The 18,934-nt window shown below is 41.2% G+C and overlaps 1 protein-coding gene across 5 annotated transcripts; it reads left to right on the top strand.

Moving 5' to 3' along the window:
- Positions 1 to 312: 312 nt before the first annotated feature.
- On the top strand, positions 313 to 18,934 carry stat3 (signal transducer and activator of transcription 3 (acute-phase response factor)). Of its 5 annotated transcripts, XM_034219693.1 has the most exons (24): positions 313 to 540; positions 3,533 to 3,682; positions 4,363 to 4,606; positions 4,707 to 4,799; positions 4,927 to 5,008; positions 5,180 to 5,280; positions 5,747 to 5,898; positions 6,489 to 6,647; positions 6,904 to 6,996; positions 7,129 to 7,188; positions 7,296 to 7,325; positions 7,416 to 7,509; positions 7,589 to 7,636; positions 7,754 to 7,837; positions 8,753 to 8,851; positions 8,990 to 9,125; positions 14,408 to 14,460; positions 14,553 to 14,647; positions 14,757 to 14,896; positions 14,976 to 15,197; positions 15,927 to 15,969; positions 16,458 to 16,517; positions 17,571 to 17,668; positions 17,756 to 17,820. In XM_034219693.1, exons 2-24 carry the CDS (start codon positions 3,555 to 3,557, stop codon positions 17,818 to 17,820), a joined length of 2,379 nt encoding a protein of 792 aa, XP_034075584.1. In that variant the 5' UTR covers positions 313 to 540; positions 3,533 to 3,554. The 5 variants fall into 5 exon arrangements, with proteins under 5 accessions (XP_034075584.1, XP_034075586.1, XP_034075585.1 ...); XM_034219695.1 differs by lacking the exon at positions 313 to 540 and having other exon boundaries at positions 3,555 to 3,682; positions 17,780 to 18,934; XM_034219694.1 differs by lacking the exon at positions 313 to 540 and having other exon boundaries at positions 3,555 to 3,682; positions 17,756 to 18,934.

The following is an 18,934-nucleotide window of genomic DNA, read 5'->3' as shown; positions in this document are numbered from 1 at the left end:
TCAATTATGATTACAAAAGGTCAATAGTGAATGAAGAGCTCTACTGTTATTAACTCTTGATGACGTCGACACTGCCAGTAACTCAGATGACTTCCAGCCGAGCTGTTCTGTCGAATTGCTTGCCCTCCCTCCGCAGCAAATAGGCAAACTGGCTTCTTCTGCCTTCCACCCAGGGAGGGTTTGCAGGCGGGAACAGCGCAGTTGCGACAGCAGTAAACACGACGTTCTCAACATGGGCACGCCTACTTGTAAGCTGCATTCTTATTGGCTAGAATAGAATAACGGACTCGTATAGGCTGTTAGAGCTGTCATTCTTGAAATACTGCATGGGTTCGGTGAAAAGGGCTGTATCGTCGAAGAATTTCCCATGTTGGCAAGAAAACCTACACGGTTAACGAGCTTTTTCTGTGTGTCCTCTGGCTTTTTTGTGTTCAATTGTATACAAAGCTCACCACTGACTTTTATTGTCAGTGTTTTTCAGTAGAAAGGGTAACCGTTTGATATACGGAGAAACTTTCCGAAGGAGTAACAACAAGCTAGGTAAGCGACTATAAAGGCGACTTCTGCTTTTGGTACATGTTTCTTAACGATTTTCTTCATTGTTATGTTACTGCATACCACACTAATGCATTGCTAGCCCTGTTAGCCATAGCGCTACTGCTCTACTAGTTGTAACATTGTGACGGTTATAAGTTATTCATGACGAGGAAGCCATTCCGTGTCCACCATGTTACACAAGTTATTAAAGTGTTACTGCGTTTTATCTGCAGCTACTCCCAGTTCTGATCGCCCCCTAATGGGCCTGATTATATTTCAACTTAGACTAGAAGTGTTGGAATGTGATTTTATTCGTCTTCATTCGTAAAATGTTCTCGTTTTTTATGTGATTTGAATCGCCTTTTTAAAAAAAAATGACAATTATACAACAGGACTGAAATGAGCTCAAACCGGATGCATATTTAGACAAAGTCAAATTCAGGTCATTGTTGTGTTTGCCTTCAATCGACACGCCCATCTGCAGGACAACATGAATGACACTTAGTTTGCACTATGATTCAACGTTTTCATAAACAAAAAGGAGATGTTAGGGATGATCAGCCCTTCTCAGAATCTTAGTTGTGTACTTACTATATGTCACTCTCAGACATTTCTATACATCATTTTCGTTTCAGTCATTACAGCTGTGACTCACAATGTATCAAGTGTGCTATTACACTATTGACTGTATTCAATGTTTTTTAGAGACTAAGGGTGACTTCGTGAAATGCACTATGACTTTACATTATGACGTTCATAACAGTTCTATTGTCTTTTACATTAAGACATGTCATTTGTTCAACGCTTTTATCCAAAGCGACTTACATACACTCAGTACTGTGGACAATCCCCAGAGGAGCAATGTGGGGTGAAGTGTCTTGCCCAGGGACACAACGACATGCTGACTGCAGTGGGACTCGAACTTGCTACCCCCTGATTTGAAGTCCATCATACTAGTATCCACTGAGTCACAGCCTCCTTCACCTGTTTGTATAGAAGCCATTGAATTGAAACCTGGAATGCTTACTGATTTCTTAGTTTTCTCAAAGAAGCACTTACTGGAATATCAGTGACATGAGTAAAGGAATTATATTACCCTGTGATTAGATTACCATTTTTTCGACAATTGGACAAACAGCTGGCACATTTCTAGCATTTTCCTCCTTTGGGACTGTACACACTGGGTCACTGATCATCCTGCAGAGAGTGCCCATAGACAATGTGCCATAGCCATCATCCACTTTATGTAGGTGTTGCACTCATGGGAAACGTAATGCAATGAATGTAAAGGCATGATGAGGGAAACAGTTAAAGTCACATCGTGCTCTTATGTGCCTTAATGATCCTGAGATACTATTTGTCATTTCAACCCAAGTTCTCCAACAGTGAGAGCAGGAAATACTAGCCTAATTCAGAACATGAGAAAAGAGAAACCTATTCTCCCATGATTTAGCTCCTCATCGATGTGATACTCTCAGGGTTCTATTCTCAGACATCCACACCGTGCAGAGGCACCTTTTTCACATATCAGAGAAAGAGGAACTTGTGTTACGTTTGTTAGACAATGTCAGTTATGTCCCTTGATGCAACAAAAAAAAAAACCTCGCCATATGATGTCAGCCAGAGTGATTTCTGGAACTGACGTGATTCAGGTGAAACTAAACATAATGTACCTTTAGGTTTAAGGTTACCTTAAACGGGAAAATGCGCAAAAAAGCCGTACACCGCGATGCCACTAAAACGTATTAAAGCCCCTTACAATATATAATACCATTGTTTTTATAAAGACCATACTGAGCCTTATCCATCACTAATATTAGTACCTAGTGCTTATTATGCGAACATTTGCCAGAAGGTCTGCTCTTGTGTAAACAAATATAATGACAATAATATGCTTATAATGTTCTGGTTTTGTTGACCCTATGGGAGATGAGTATTTTAGTGTATAGTATTCATTTAGCTAGTTAGTGCTTGTATTACATTGGATTTTATAATTAGCTTTCCCCTTCTGTATGTACATTTGGATGGGAAAAGCATTAAGTGTGCAGACTAATTCATGTAGGGCTTCATAAAGTACATGCATGCACTGATGTGGGAACATAGACACATTGCATTTCAGGCACTTGTTTTAACTGTTTGTATGTTCCGCAGTCTCTTTCTATCAGCAGAAGCAATACCTAAGCTCCTGGAAACAGAAAGCAAAATGTAGTTTCTTGTCGAGAACTGTTCTGAGTCATCAGTTATCAAGGTTCATCAGAGTTTAGTTAAACATCTGATCTTTTATCTAAATTCTGCAAACTATAGGACAATGTCACTCTACAAATCACTAATGATTAGGCAGCATTCAGATGGTAATGCAACAGTATTGAAAGTTGCAAGCCTCTTGAATGTAAGAGGCTTAAATAAAGGGTTCCATTAGTTGTTAAATGTGAATTCTAGAGGACTTGGTGTAGGTAGGGTCTGTTAGTTTACAGCCTGCGGCCCTCAGGGGAACAGTGTAGCTGTGTTATGTTAAGATGAGAATGCAACAGAACCTAAAATGTGGATCTGATGGATAATGGTTGTCTCTGCAGGCTGTGAGGATTAATGAGAGTATACTGTTCTTGTTGCACTGCTTCTCTTAAAGAATATATAAAGGAACGTAATTAGATCCAATCTTATATATCAAAACGGGTGTTTCTCTGGTTTCCATTCATATCTTTCAAAAGCATAGACAAAGGAAGTGTGGTCGTGTTTGAGATCCAAGATCATATATTTCTATATGCTTAGAGAGTCGATCTATATTTCTCAGTGGAGGCGTAGTGTTTCTCTGAACAGGAAGTGGCTGTTGAGAATACAAACCCTCCCAAGAGCCTCTTTTCATTTTCAGTAAAAACTTGACATTTAGCTATTTCTCTTTTGTCAGTGAAACTTCTTTTTACAATAAATGTCAGTATTGGTCTCCTCCAAAATGGTGTCTGCTATTTTAATGTTGTTACCCCCATTCTTGTTGTAGGCTTGAGGAGGTGTAAGTCAGGATGGCCCAGTGGAACCAGTTACAGCAGCTGGAGACCAGGTATCTGGAGCAGCTCTACCACCTGTACAGCGACAGCTTCCCCATGGAGCTGCGGCAGTTCCTCGCCCCCTGGATTGAGAGTCAGGACTGGTGAGGAATCATTTCATTCCTGGGCTCTGTTTAAGGGGGTCTATTATCATCTGGACGGGGACAACAGCTGGAAATGATCAATGTTGGCTAAAGCTGCCCCATTTACTGTTTTGTGTGACAGTTGATTAATGGGGACTGTCCACGACACTAAACAAATAAACTAAACTGTTATGAAAGCACATATTGTTTCCGCCGTCTGCTGGAGTATAGCATTTCATTTATTTTGAACCTCCATTCCCTCCAGACTGGCAGAGGGCCACTAACTATAATAGCTACCTTTTTGGAAAGCTATTATGTTCATTCATTGTTACCTTCTTCTCTATCATGCCTTATTATTCCCTCATGACACCATTACAGATCTCCCATGCATATACTCATACTGTAAAGCGTCTTTGAGTTGTGAAAAGCGCTATATAAATAAAATGTATTATTATTATTATATAAGGTATCACAGTGCACCTTAACAATTGAAATAGTAATATAACCTGCAAAAAGTGTTTCCTGTCCAATGGGTATTTAGATTATACAGAGAAGGTATTATCCTGAAAGTGTCCCCCCAGTAATCTTCCTTATACAGGAAGTTTGAATGAAGCAGTTGTGAACTCTTTACCTTTTACAAGCTCTTAAAAGGAACTAGATAATAATCCTATCCTGATGATCCTCTCCTCTCTTTTTACAAGGGCTTACGCTGCCAATAAGGAGTCACACGCCACCCTGGTGTTCCACAACCTCTTGGGAGAAATAGACCAGCAGTATAGCCGTTTCCTGCAGGAAAACAATGTCCTCTACCAGCATAACCTGCGCAGGATTAAACAGCATCTGCAGAGCAAGTACCTGGAGAAGCCCATGGACATCGCTCGCATCGTGGCCCGCTGTCTATGGGAGGAGCAGAGGCTGCTGCAGACGGCCACCGCTGCTGTGCAGGTAGAGAAAAGCTACACTAACCCAGCTCTAACGTTATATGACATCAATAAGCTTAAGGTCATGAATCTTAGGTGGTAAAGCGGTATATGTTATTTTGCAGGAGGGCCAGGCCGCACATCCCTCTGGGACAGTAGTGACAGAGAAGCAGCAGATTCTGGAGCACAACCTCCAGGACATCAGGAAGCGCGTGCAGGTCACTTTCCATCACACCCTCCCTGATAAAGGATGCAAATAAAAGAAAAGATTCCTGAACACTAACTAACTTGACTAAATGAGTCTGTCTTGTCTTAAATATATGTCCTCTGTTTGTTTTCCTTCAGGATATGGAACAGAAGATGAAAATGCTTGAGAACTTGCAAGATGACTTTGACTTCAATTACAAGACGTTGAAAAGTCAAGGAGGTACATTCTTAAAAATATCTATTCAGTTTGAGCAGCAATATGAATTTGTTTGGAAAGGTTTATCTCAGTCTCAGGTGAACATTTATTAAAACGCAACTTTTCAGTGTTTTTCACATGTATATTTAAGGAATTGCATTTGTTTTCTGACTGTCATGTCCGCTGTTTGTCCAGAGTTGTCCCAGGACCTGAATGGGAATAGCCAAGCAGCTGCCACCCGACAGAAGATGGCTCAGCTCGAGCAGATGCTGAGTGCGCTGGACCAGCTGAGGAGGGTGGGTGTCTAGCTTTAATATGTTCAATATGAAGTCAAAATACATTGTAACAGATTGAGCTGTGAGTGAAAACCAAGAACACAAGGATAATAAGTCCCCCACCAGTTTGATTTCATGTGACTTTTTATGGATTATAGGCAGCAGAGGAGGGGTTTGTGAGACCAAGAATATGTTTTAAAGTGTTACATTCTCTTTGCAAATGTAGATAATTGTTCAATGGAAAAGCATGCTGCTTAGCCGGCGTCTGTCTCATGCTCGTCAGCGAGGCGTTCAGGGAACCTATGTATAATCTATCAACAGTAAAATAACCTGGGTTACATGCTACTATTCTGTTACTACTGTTCTTTAGAATTTGAGAAGTAATAACATGCAACGAGGTAAAGCTAGCAGTCGAATTGACCAAGTTGACTTATTTTACAAGTCATTATTTCCATGTCTAATGTGAATGTTTCTTGTTTCCTTGTAGCAAATAGTGACAGAGATGGGAGGCTTGTTGACCGCCATGGATTATGTGCAGAAGAACCTGACTGATGAAGAGCTAGCAGACTGGAAGAGGAGGCAGCAGATTGCCTGTATTGGAGGACCACCTAACATCTGCCTGGACCGCCTCGAAACATGGTAACCATGGCTGCATTGTTGGTCACATTAATGATCAATGAACAATTTGATATTTATTAGTGAATATTAAAAGGGCACAAATGAAAAACGTTATTCGAACAATTTACATGGGTATTTATTGAATAACACTAGTAAATGATGTATTGGTATCATAAATTAAAGTGATGGCATCCCCAAATGCATTATGGGTACTCAAAATAAATCAATAAAAAACGTCCAACCACATTCTTGCTCTGGCATCTTAAAATGCAACTGAATTGGAGGCACCGTTTATAAAAAACAAAACTATTTTCTGCATAAGTAAAATGTTTCAAAATGATTATTCTGGCATCTCCCAGCCTTGGGGCTACATTTAAACATATAATACAGAACTATAAATGTTGACACAGTTTCTAAGAAGTATTTGTGGTTGTCTCTTATACCATTAAATAGATGATTTTGGCAGACAGACAGTCTCTGCTTTCCTTTTGGTGATCTCCTGTGTTTTAATGCAGACATCTACCAAAAAGCTTTTTTCTGTAATGTGCCAAATGCCACAAGTATTGTCAAGTCAGTCCGACCACTGGATCATTTCATAATTCTATCACCAGGATCACGTCCTTGGCTGAGTCCCAGCTCCAGATCCGTCAGCAGATCAAGAAGCTGGAGGAGCTTCAGCAGAAGGTGTCGTACAAAGGAGACCCCATCATCCAGCACCGGCCCGCCCTGGAGGAGAAGATCGTGGACTTGTTCAGAAACCTGATGAAGAGGTACAGCATGTGACACATATCTACTGTACACACCAAGTGTTCACATCATTAACAGTTGACCCTCAAAAAGAACCGATACAGAGCTTTCAGTTGCATCTCTTGCTCGCCATTTATCAAATGTAATGTAATCTGAGCCGTCTCCATTCTGCGGAGGAAGACGTGAGACGCACTTAAAAACTGCAACTCATTAGTGAAGTGGCCTTTGACCTGAGAGTCTGGAAACGTTCTCTGAAACATGATCCGCTCTGTGTTTCAGTGCGTTCGTGGTCGAGAGACAGCCTTGTATGCCCATGCATCCAGACAGACCACTGGTCATAAAAACAGGTGTTCAGTTCACAAATAAAGTGAGGTAAGTATCAAATGCTACATAAATATGTCTATGCTTTTTTAAATGAAATATTTGACATGTCCCGTTTGACAGAGAGTGTATCTTTTTACATATTGGAATGCGTTTTAAACACTTTTTATCTTATTTGTTCAGGTTACTGGTAAAGTTTCCTGAACTCAATTACCAGCTGAAAATTAAAGTTTGCATTGACAAGTAAGTTTGTTTGTTTTTTGTATCTGGAGTTTTTCGCACTAAGACACACAATTGATTGAAGACCTTAGCTGAAAGTGCTTCACTGATTTGAACTGTTGATTTTTCAGGGAATCTGGCGATGTGGCTGCAATCCGAGGGTACGTCTTTTTAAGATGTACTTGCCATGCCTGAGCACTGACTGTATAATATTTTAGAATATATCCTCACTTTATGCTTTTTTTCCCCAGGTCACGAAAGTTTAACATCCTCGGTACCAACACAAAAGTCATGAACATGGAAGAGTCCAACAATGGCAGCCTGTCAGCAGAGTTTAAACACTTGGTGAGTTATAGATGCAAATCTCTTACTGCTTGGTTCCGTCCTCCGATCTGCTGTAGCACTCACTTCCTGTTTGTTTCAGACCCTGAGAGAGCAGAGATGTGGTAATGGTGGCCGGACCAATAGCGACGTGAGTACTATTCTTGATAATTATTGTAATTTAATGCTCAAAATGTTTGTATTTTTTGATGAATTTCTGTCATAAAGGCTTTTTTGAGTTGAGGTTTGAGTAATCTGTTTTCTTCAGGCCTCTCTGATCGTCACTGAGGAGCTCCATCTTATCACTTTTGAGACGGAAGTCTACCATCAAGGCCTGAAGATCGATCTGGAGGTCAGTATCACATAGTATCTCTGTGTTTCCTTAATGTAGGCTTCATGTAACACCAGAAATCATCAAAAACTCAAAAGAATAATATAAAGACATATCAGCGCTGTTCTTTGACACCCCCGTATAAAGTTAGTCACCAAACACATGAGTCATTAACAAAGTCATCCACCTCCGGAGTCTGTCACTACCGTTGCTTTCTTATGAGCCGTTACTCCTCCATTAACCCAGTTAACGACCCCCATGATGGCAGTATTTCTGCTGAAGCTAATTATGATTTCTACTTTAATATGCCTGCGTCATCTACTCTACATGTCCTAACCAGGTTCACTTAGTTTTGTATTTTCTCCAACCTCTAACACACCACAGAGCTCCATCTGTACGTAGGTGTCAAAACACAAAGAGCCGTGTGATTTTCAGAGCAACGTGCGCAGCCTCTGTGAGAAACTGTTGTCCTTATGGCAGAGCAGATGGTTTGAAGACAAGTTATGAGACATATGAGCTTACATTATCAGTCAAAAGATGCAGTGATGCTTACTTTTTTTTGTCTCATTTTGAATCTACAAAGTGATATTTCTGCTAGCTTGTTACTCAATTTTTTCTAATTTAATAAGACCAAGATGAAAGAAACCTAATACTTGATTTTCAGCCACAACAGATTTGTTTGTACACAAAAATCCTTTTTCTGCAGCCTTCATGTTATCGTTTTGAAATATTATCATTGCTTATATTTGCAAAATATGTTATCTTTCTAAGAAGAGGATACTCTTTCTTAGTGTTAGAGCTGTTGTTAATGAGAGGTTCAAAAGTCCTTTTTACAAGACAATGTACTGAAGAAGGCCGGAATATTTTCACATCATTGTGCATGACTTCTCATATAATAATGCATAATATATACTAATATTTCCTCTGTTTGTGCAGACTCATTCCCTGCCTGTGGTAGTCATTTCCAACATCTGCCAGATGCCCAACGCCTGGGCCTCCATCCTGTGGTACAACATGCTCACCAACCACCCGAAGGTGAGACAGCACCCCCTGCTGGAAAGGGGCTGAACTCATTAGAGGGAGATTGCTGACACATCACAGTTGAATATCTGTTTGTAATGGGGGAATTACATTTATATTTGACACCATGTTTGCCTGGCTGTCTCTGTGCAGAACGTGAACTTTTACACCAAGCCTCCGGTGGGGACGTGGGATCAGGTGGCCGAGGTGCTCAGCTGGCAGTTCTCCTCCACCACCAAGAGGGGCCTGACCATCGAGCAGCTCACCACGCTGGCTGAGAAATTACTAGGTGAGGGACCATGCCTAAAAGTCTACAAAAACAATAGGAACATAATAGAATCATAATCAGAAACAGGTCTACATCACCAAATAGTCAGAATAAGAGTCACCCAATAAAGTGTTTTAGTTCTAAATAGCAAGCCTCTACAGTAAGTGTAAATAGTACAGGTTGTGTTGAAACTGGAACCTTCATTCAAAGTACAGTATACAATTCATCAAATCATTCTGTGAGAGGTCAAGTATATAGATGCTAGAATATAATGTTAAATGTCAGGTTCCTCAGAAACGTTAGGGGACACATGTTGACATTCTGCACAGCAGGTGCAGAACTCCGTACAGGGAAGGCCGACAGAGAGGCACTCCCCACTCTCTCCACACTTTGCATCTTTGCAATACAAGTGAGTAATGTCTCTCACTTCTCTAGGTGCTGGGGGTTTTGTAAATAGCACTGGTTGAATGGCCCCATCTCTGACAATCCACCCCTTGCCAACAGGACTCCATAACAAGGGTTTGGGTTCGGGCTGTGACACCATATCGCTGTCTGAAACATTGCTCTTTGTACACTAGAGATGAACAAAACATGCATTTGCTTGCATAATATATGAGCAGTACTTCCACATCTGTGTCATCAGACCTCACAATGATGTGGGAATATGACTCTGCAAGATGTATGGCATGGAGCACCATCCTTGTGTCTGCCTCCTCCTGATCTGTGTGATGTCAAACGGCTGACTCCTGCTGTGCAGATGCTCTTCACCTCCTCCCCTTCGTTACATCCTGAGTGTAGTCTCTGTGGGGCAGCAGTGACAATGTAGTTGCTCACAAACATGCACAGTGCAGTCTTGTTTCCACTACTCCTCAAGTACTTCCTTTAGCTTGGGACATTTGTTTTGCTTTAGGTTATAACACTTGTGTTATTCTTCAGAGCTGGGTCCTCATTAGAGTTCTGCACTTTTTAAAAATGCACCTGCATTGACACACCCGTTCACAAAATCATACAGAGTGTTTGGCACATATTATATATATATATATATAGAAAACAAGAAATGAAATGTGTGGTCATGGTACAGTATTTGACAGGTATGACGGCCCACAGTCAAAGACCTGGAGAGGTGCAAGTGATGGAAGGCCTACACATGTTATCACTGGCAAAACAAATGTCCCAAACTACAGGAAGTACTTGAGGAGTAGTGGAAACAAGACTGCACTGTGCATGTTTGTGAGCAACTACATTGTCACTGCTGCCCCACAGAGACTGCACTCAGGATTTAACGAAGGGGAGGAGGTGAAGAGCATCTGCACAGCAGGAGTCAGTCGATCAGGAGGAGGCAGACACAAGGATGGTGCTCCATGCTATACATCTTGCAGAGTCATATTCCCGCATCATTGTGAGGTCTGATGACACAGATGTGTAGGGATGGGTACCGAGCCCCGGTATTAAACGGGCCCCGGGGCTGAATTATTAAAGACCGTGGTACCGTTAAGCTCCGACGTTAGCGGTACTGGAGACATGTAAAAAATATATGTCATATGCAGGGCTGCACATAACTGGTGCGCAGGTGCGCATGCGCACCTCCGCCAAAAAAAGAGCACCGTGTCATTTGAAAAAAGGCGCATTTGCGTACCAACATTGAGAGAGAGAGAGAGAGGAGAGAGAAGAGAGAGAGAGAGAGAGAAATATATTTGCGAGTTGCATATGAACCTATGATATGATGAACTCAGGGCCGGCCCGTAGCGCTGGCGTAATAGATGTTCGCCTCGGGCGCCAGATCTGTGGAGGTGCTGCGCTGGCAGCTCTGGGAGGGAAGAAAACATTTTGACCGTTGGGGCTCATCCTAATTTTCGGCCTTGATGTAACAATATTCATAATTAAGTAAATGTAACACCCTTTTCACCCCGGTTACACGTTTCATTTGCCCTGTACGATGGGCGCTGTAAGTGATGAAAATGGGGGATGTTGGCTTATCTGGCGCCCGCTGCTCACAGCCAAAATGCGAGTGAGCGTGGGAGAGAGGGAGGGTGCACCGGTACCGGCGCTGTTGTTATTAGCATCTGGTGCTAGCTGCTCTAACGGAAGAAGAAGATGTTTCTACAATAATGTGGAGGGAGAGTCCTCTCCAGTCAGACTGAGAGGCTGATAACTACAGCTCAGTGAGATAAAGGACTCTGAGCGTTTAGATAGTTCACTTTAGTCTAAATTCAAACAGTTTGGTCACAATTTATGTAAACACATATTTCCAAGGCACTCCTTTATAATTATTGGGATAAACAGGTTTGAAATCATTCCAATGTATACTATAGGACAGTAACCACAAATATCCTTTAAAACTGGAGAGATAAAAAAATAAATGTTAAGGTAAAATAAGATATGAATGAACAACATAAATAAAATAAGTTACATTAATTTGTTATTTGCTATGGTAGGTTATTGGTTATGTTCACATACTTATTTGATTACATCCACTTGTCTAAGATGATCACAACAGAGACTTTCGACCCAAAACCAGCAGCTAATCACAGACTCAACCAGAGAGAAAGAAGTAGGCCTACATCATCAGCTACCATGTCTGACAGAGAGGAAGACAGTGAGGAGAACAGTCAGGAGGGTAGTGATGACAGCTTGTAGGATTACTGGTCGTGCTAATGTTGTCTTGTGTTCACCTCTGCATGTGTGTTCTGTGTTCACCTCTGCATGTGTGTTCTGTGTTCACCTCTGCACGTGTGTTCAGCGCCGTGTGTCTGGCAAATAAAGTCAAGACCCCCTCAAAAGTTACGGTTTATTTCATTTTAAGGATGAGCACCAAGCAACATCTCCAGGTGCTCCTTTGAGAACCAGGGCAAAAAAGTCATGTGCACCCCTGGTCATATGTATTATTGCTACACAAACATTATATTGCAGTTTTAGTTTCGCCAACTCCGTTTCTAATACGCAAAAAGACTTAAAAATGCGTCTATGATTATTTTTAGTATTTTCGATCTCTCTCCCCCGCCTGCTTGCGAGGGGGCGGGGCAGTTTACACACACGCTCTGCGAGATGCAGCCAGCAACACACACATGGAGGAGATGGCGGAGAGAACGCGCTCCGAGGTGTGGTTAAACTTTACCCGTCTCGATGCTCGTTGCCTAAAGTGCAATAAGAGTTTAGCAAGTAAGGGCGGTAACACGAGCTGTTTGTCTAAACATTTAGCAAAAGTGCTCCACATTCAGACGGAGGAATGTACCGGGTTCGACCGTCTTTCTAGCAGCTCTGTAGCCCCATCCACGAGTAACGTTTCCACGTCAGGTGTTATGTATGCTAGCAGCAACACACGGAGTTAACTACATTATACAAGCATGGGTTAATGATTAGAGGTAACAGAGTTATTTATTTTGTTAAAGTTTCAGCTATTCTGTTTACAATTATGTCATCAGATTATTTAATACGATTTGTTAAAACGTTGTTGTTTCTTTTGATGTGAAATATGATGAATTTAATTTTAAATAAAAAGCAATGTTAGTTTTGTTCACAATTTTTTTTCTCCAAAATAACCGATAAAAGTACCGTTAAAAGACCGGACCGATAAGCGGTATCGATAAAAGTAGTAGTACCGTTAAAACCTTAACGATACCCATCCCTACAGATGTGGAGATACTGCTCATATATTATGCAAGCAAATACATGTTTGGTTCATCTCTAGAGTACATGCATGCAGGCCATGGAATGAGAGAGAGATATGTCCCCATCAACACCATATGTGAGAACATTGGAAAAGACATGTCTAACTGTCTACCAGCATGTCATGCACTCACTGGCTGTGGCACAACAAGTAGTTTGTACAGAACAGGAAAGACAACAGCATTCACCAAACTCAAGACCCATCTCAGCGAGCTCAAAGATCTGGCCCATTTTGGACTCTCTGCCAGCTTGGAAGAGTCTTTGCCAGTTGCAAGAGAATTTGCGCTTCTGCTATATGGAAAAAAGGAAATTGGACTGATGTGCACAAACTTGGATGAACTGAGGTTCATAATTGCATCAACAACAGATGCAGCCTCGGAAAATCTGCCGCCAACAGAGGATGCATTTCAACAACATGTAAAGAGCAATGTTTCAGACAGCGATATGGTGTCACAGCCCAAACCCAAACCCTTGTTATGGAGTCCTGTTGGCAAGGGGTGGATTGTCAGAGATGGGGCCATTCAACCAGTGCTATTTGAAAAACCCCCAGCACCTACAGAAGTGAGAGACATTACTCACTTGTATTGCAAAGATGCAAAGTGTGGAGAGAGTGGAAAGTGCCTCTCTGTCGGCCTTCCCTGTACGGAGTTCTGCACCTGCTGTGCAGAATGTCAACATGTGTCCCCTAACGTTTCTGAGGAACCTGACATTTAACATTATATTCTAGCATCTATATACTTGACCTCTCACAGAATGATTTGATGATTTGTATACTGTACTTTGAATTAAGGTTCCAGTTTCAATACAACCTGTACTATTTACACTTACTGTAGAGGCTTGCTATTTAGAATTAAAACACTTTATTGGGTGACTCTTATTCTGACTATTTGGTGATGTAGTTCAGCCACCTGGTATTTCCCTCTCCAAATATAATGACCATCAGAGTGAGCATTCTTAACTTATAGGCTATTGTGCCACTTCTCCCCCATTCGGAGTTTGACTGTATCAGAGAAGAGGTAGGCCTATGTCTAAAGAAATCTCATTTGCAATAGAACTGTACCAGATATTTCCATACAACTACTGGTTAGTGTTCAATAGCACCCTAGACAATTCAGTAATGGTATATTTTTTAGGGATTACTGTTTTTCTGATAAATGAGAGAAAAGTGATTGAGTCCTATGTTCCTAACACCAAAAAGTACAATTTCCGTCTAAACTAAAGCTAAGTTTACAGGACTATAATTCAGTATTTTTTAAGGTAAATAATTGTCTGACTATTTGGTGATGTAGGACAGCCACCTGGTTCATACCTCAGCAGATCTGAAGAGCAAAAGAATGGTCATTCTCAAGTTATGGGCTTTTTTGTCACCTTTCCCATATCCGGCCTGCTCTAATTTGGCTCTTTTCAGGGATTGGGTAGTTCTAAAGAACAACCCAAAAAACATTTTCCCCCCCAAAATAAAATTTGACAACAATCAATTTCATTAATGGGAGACCCTAAAGATAAGAAAAATCATTGTTGTGTTTGGTTCTATCTCGGGTAGGGGTATCTCGAACACTAAAGCCTTTTTTGAGGACTTGCTGCTAGACTTGTTACTGTCTCATATGTTAATGTGTGATGTTCTTCTGTCCATTCAGGGCCGTGTGTAAACTACTCCGGCTGCCAGATCACTTGGGCCAAGTTCTGCAAGGTACTGACCTAAAAAAACACTTACAGTTCAACCTGCCATCTTGCTATTGTGTTACTTCAATTGTGAGTTATTTTTCTCCTTCCTCTTCCCAGGAAAACATGGCTGGCAAAGGCTTCTCCTTCTGGGTGTGGCTGGACAACATCATCGACCTGGTGAAGAAGTACATCCTGGCACTGTGGAACGAAGGGTGAGAGGTCGCCCTTTGTTTATGAGTCCAAGTGTTTTGAAGTGCTGTGGTCAACAGTTTCAGAATAGACTTGCTATTTTTAAACCAATATCCTGTTGATTTTCTGCAGGTATATCATGGGCTTTATCAGTAAGGAGAGGGAGAGGGCCCTTCTTAACCCAAAACCCCCCGGCACTTTCCTGCTGCGCTTCAGTGAGAGCAGCAAGGAGGGCGGCATCACATTCACATGGGTGGAGAAAGACATCAGCGGTGAGTTGTTGTTGTTTTTATACCGGCTGATCACTTGAGTTTCTGTTCAGGTACTGAGCTTCCTTGTATGTTTTCCTAGGAAAGACCCAGATGCAGTCAGTGGAGCCCTACACCAAGCAGCAGCTCAACAACATGTCTTTTGCCGACATCATCATGGGATACAAGATCATGGACGCCACCAACATCCTGGTTTCGCCTCTTGTTTACCTCTACCCTGATATCCCCAAAGACGAGGCTTTTGGGAAATACTGCAGGCCAGAAGCCGCGCCGGAGCCTGAGATGGGAGGAGACTCCACGAGTAGTGAGTGTTCCTTACGGCCCGTCCACAAACACAGGCATGAAAAGAATCTTGAAAAATCTTGATGCTGGGCGTGTCTGAAGCTTGGCGATTTTTTGCGAGCAACGCGACCAACAACCAATCACATGAATCTCCCGCCCCCGACATACAAAGCAATAGCAATGTTAAAACGAAGTAAACTGGATATAAAATCCCCAAACAGGCGAAAACCTACCAGTTTCACCCACTGTCTCTGCCACCTCCCTCCATGCCTGGTTCCTCCGGTTTGTATCCCGGTAAATAGTTCTGGTCGTAAAGAACCGGGTGATTTGCTACCGTAATTTCTCGTTTGGAATATGAGGAAATGAACTGCGGTCTGGCTCTCCCAGCTTGCACGCGGTTTGATTGGCTAGCGCTTGTACTGGCGGGATTTGCATAAACGGGATTTGATTGGCTGATGCCAGCTTCGAAAGCATCGGGAGCATCAAAAGTTGAACATTGCTCAACTTTTGATGCTCACGATGCTTGCAAAGCCATGCTCCGCTCCCCACAATGCAGTTCGGCGAAGATTCTAAATCTTCTACGTCACCCCATTCAAGTGAATGGGCGAAGCGTTGAAAGATTTGTTTCATGCCTGTGTGTGGACGGGCCGTTACGCTTCCTTTAAGACGGGCAACAAATATTGTTTAGTGTGCATGTTTTTTCTCGCTTCGTTTCTTGTGATAGTGCTAATACTCTTTTTCTCTTTGACAGCTATTCAGCCATACTTGAAGACGAAGTTCATCTGCGTTACCCCGTGAGTATCCTCAATATTTACAGGAAGGGCTCATGCCATCTTGTGACCTTCACTTATTTTAGTCCTTATTAGTAGCTCATATAAAGAAAAGAGATTCCCTCTGAATGTTCCTGGTATGACCTGAACTTCCCTTTTTGAGATTTCCTTTTTCAATATGTAGCAAATTCTGCCAAATGTTCAAGAAAAGAGAACAAATCAGTTTTTTACTCTCACTGCAAGTCATCGCTGTCTTTAGAGGAGCCAGCACTGTTCTCAGATCAAGTATTGTGAACCCAGATCAATGTAGATTATGTTCAGACAGATTGCAATTAACACAACAGGTTGTGTCTTCGCTGATCATTCCAGATAGGGTCATTTCCATGCTCCATATACTATCTGTTCGACTGTATTTGCATTAAAATAAATAAAAGGTAGACAGAGGGCAGCTGTTTGAGGGTGTGCTGGTGGGTTTGAGGTTCGCTCAGTGAGATCCTGACCTGTCTCCGTAGGTGTCCCTCCGTGTTCATGGACTTGCCGGACAGTGAGCTGCTTGGGAACGGATTCCCAGGGTAGGCGCTCGGGGAGGGGGGGGAGGTGGCATGTAGGGTGGGCTTTGTGTGTGCATCTTGTCACTTAAGTTGCAGCACCTACCTGTTTGTCTTTTCCAACTCGCCTGTCACTTTACCTGGTCATAATATAAGAGCATCTCCCTGCTATTAATCCGTTTTCATTCATTTAGATAGTTGTGTCAGTATTTTGTATAACATTTTTTACCAGATTTCAGATAAAAGTAGAATTATCACTGGGAAATAATTCCTAATCCATTCACGATTCCATTCCAAGACCAAATACAGTATCGAAATATAACTAAAAGGGCATTTGGGGAACACAGACGTTCACCAAGGCAGAAACGATTTGGTTATTTCCTCCATGATTCAGATCCGCTCCAGCTTTAATTCTTCATTCGACCAATAAACACCCTTTCACCAAGTTACATGAACATGTTACCAATATTTTATCGGTAATCCTGTTGACCACACTGACAGAACCTCCTCTGCAAAGTACTGGAAATTGTACTTTTAAAAGTCTGAGTAACAACCTGATCTATCCACCAGCAAACTAACAAACATCCTCCATTTACTTTAACTGCCGGTCATTAATATCAATCATTAACATCAAAACAAATGTTAAGCACTGCCTGAAACAGAAGCAGGGAATATTATTGAATATGCTCAACATCAGCCCAGTCTTTAGCGGTTGAAGATATATATTTTGATGTTTATATTTAAACATTAATGAAGATTTAGCCACAGATCCATCACATTTTGAATCTACCCTACTCTCTTTCGGGCATGACTTTCCTCACTGACACGAATGCTGAATTGTCTTTCTATGGAGTGACCGTTTCACACAGTAAGCCACTGATGCAGTATGTGTATGAACCACCGTAGCGATCAGTGGGATGAAGAAAAGCATTGATTTACACAAGTTAGTTGGTAGCGAGAAAATATGTTGTTACTTTAGTTTTATATATGAACATTTTTAACGAGCACAAACCTTATGGCAGAAAACAAGTGGCATTTCAGCGTCAACAACTCTTTTTTCTTGTTTTTTCCCCACAGCACAAACTCTGGAAACACCAGCGACCTGTTCCCCATGTCGCCCCGCACCCTGGACTCCCTGATGCACAATGAAGTTGAGGCAAATCCTTCACATTTGGGTGAGTCATTTAAACTATCAAACTACACATTTGTGTTAGCTAGGAAACTCAATGACCTAGAACGTGTTTATTAACCAACATTATTAGCCTCCGTCTGGTTTTCCTCCGCAGACTCAATCACTTTGGACATGGATGTAGCATCACCTATGTGAGGAGAGTCGCCAAGTTTCTTCATTTTCTTCTTTGGGATTTGGTATTATGTTGTGAAAGAGGTGTTATAATTTTCCCACCGCCTGTACAGTTTGTTTCTTGTTTCTTTGTAAAAGAAAATGTCTACTTTTCACCGAGAAGGGATCTAAATGGTTTTGAAAGATGTTTTAAATCTTTTAAAAGAGGATTTCCACTCATTTAAAGTTTGACTGTCCATCTTTAGCTCAGTGTGTGATTTTAAAGCGTCTTCCCGCTCCTGTTCTGTTCTTCCCCATCTGCATAGATGTCCTGATTACTCTTTTCAGTATCTGGAATTATATTTTTGAGAACATTGTATTTTTGCCTTTTTGAAACGGCTATGAACTCTTGTGTTCTTTTCTTTTGAATAAGAAAGTGTAAGTAGAATAATTGTTGCATACAGTAAGCTTTGCCGTTTTGGAATTGTATTGTTCTGATGCATTTAATGGTCCTTTTTAAATATGTACTATTGCATTTTTAGTGGTCGCCAAATGTTTTGTCACATGTGTCTCACAATACCTTTGTTTCATATCAAACGGTTTGTTTCTTGATAGTTTTTACTCAGAATGAAATATTTCCAATATTTCTTAGAGCCATTTGAAGTGTTAAAAAACTGCAGAGAGATGATATAACAATTTATGGATATTTTCCTGTAAAGTTATTTCCCCTTATAGTGAGAAATTACATGATATAACCTGTACAAGTTGTTTTGAAAGCAGTTTTTTGTCACTCCCACCCCATATCAAACTGTAATTTGTGATCATGTGAGTTGCACTTGCTTTAAAATTAGCAGTTTTATTGTTTCTATTGTGCCTGAATTCACATGATCAGATATGTAATGTAAATCATTGTATGAACAATTTATTTTAAGACAACCTTGTTGTTAAAATAATCATGGATGAGAAAGAGATATTTCCCTCTAACACAGCAAGGAGTGTTGACTTTGAACCTTTCATACAGCTAGTAAACTCTGAGATAAATGCAAGCCACATCTGTCTGTCATGCAATGAAATGTCAAGAGGATTTCTGTACAATACGATGTAACTACTCATCAATTGACATAAGGTAATAAAAACAAGTTAGCACTAAAGTAGTCAA

Source organism: Gymnodraco acuticeps, unplaced genomic scaffold (genome assembly GCF_902827175.1).
Source record: "Gymnodraco acuticeps unplaced genomic scaffold, fGymAcu1.1, whole genome shotgun sequence".
Classification (NCBI taxonomy): domain Eukaryota; kingdom Metazoa; phylum Chordata; class Actinopteri; order Perciformes; family Bathydraconidae; genus Gymnodraco; species Gymnodraco acuticeps.
This window is presented reverse-complemented; position numbering and strand designations above follow the sequence as displayed.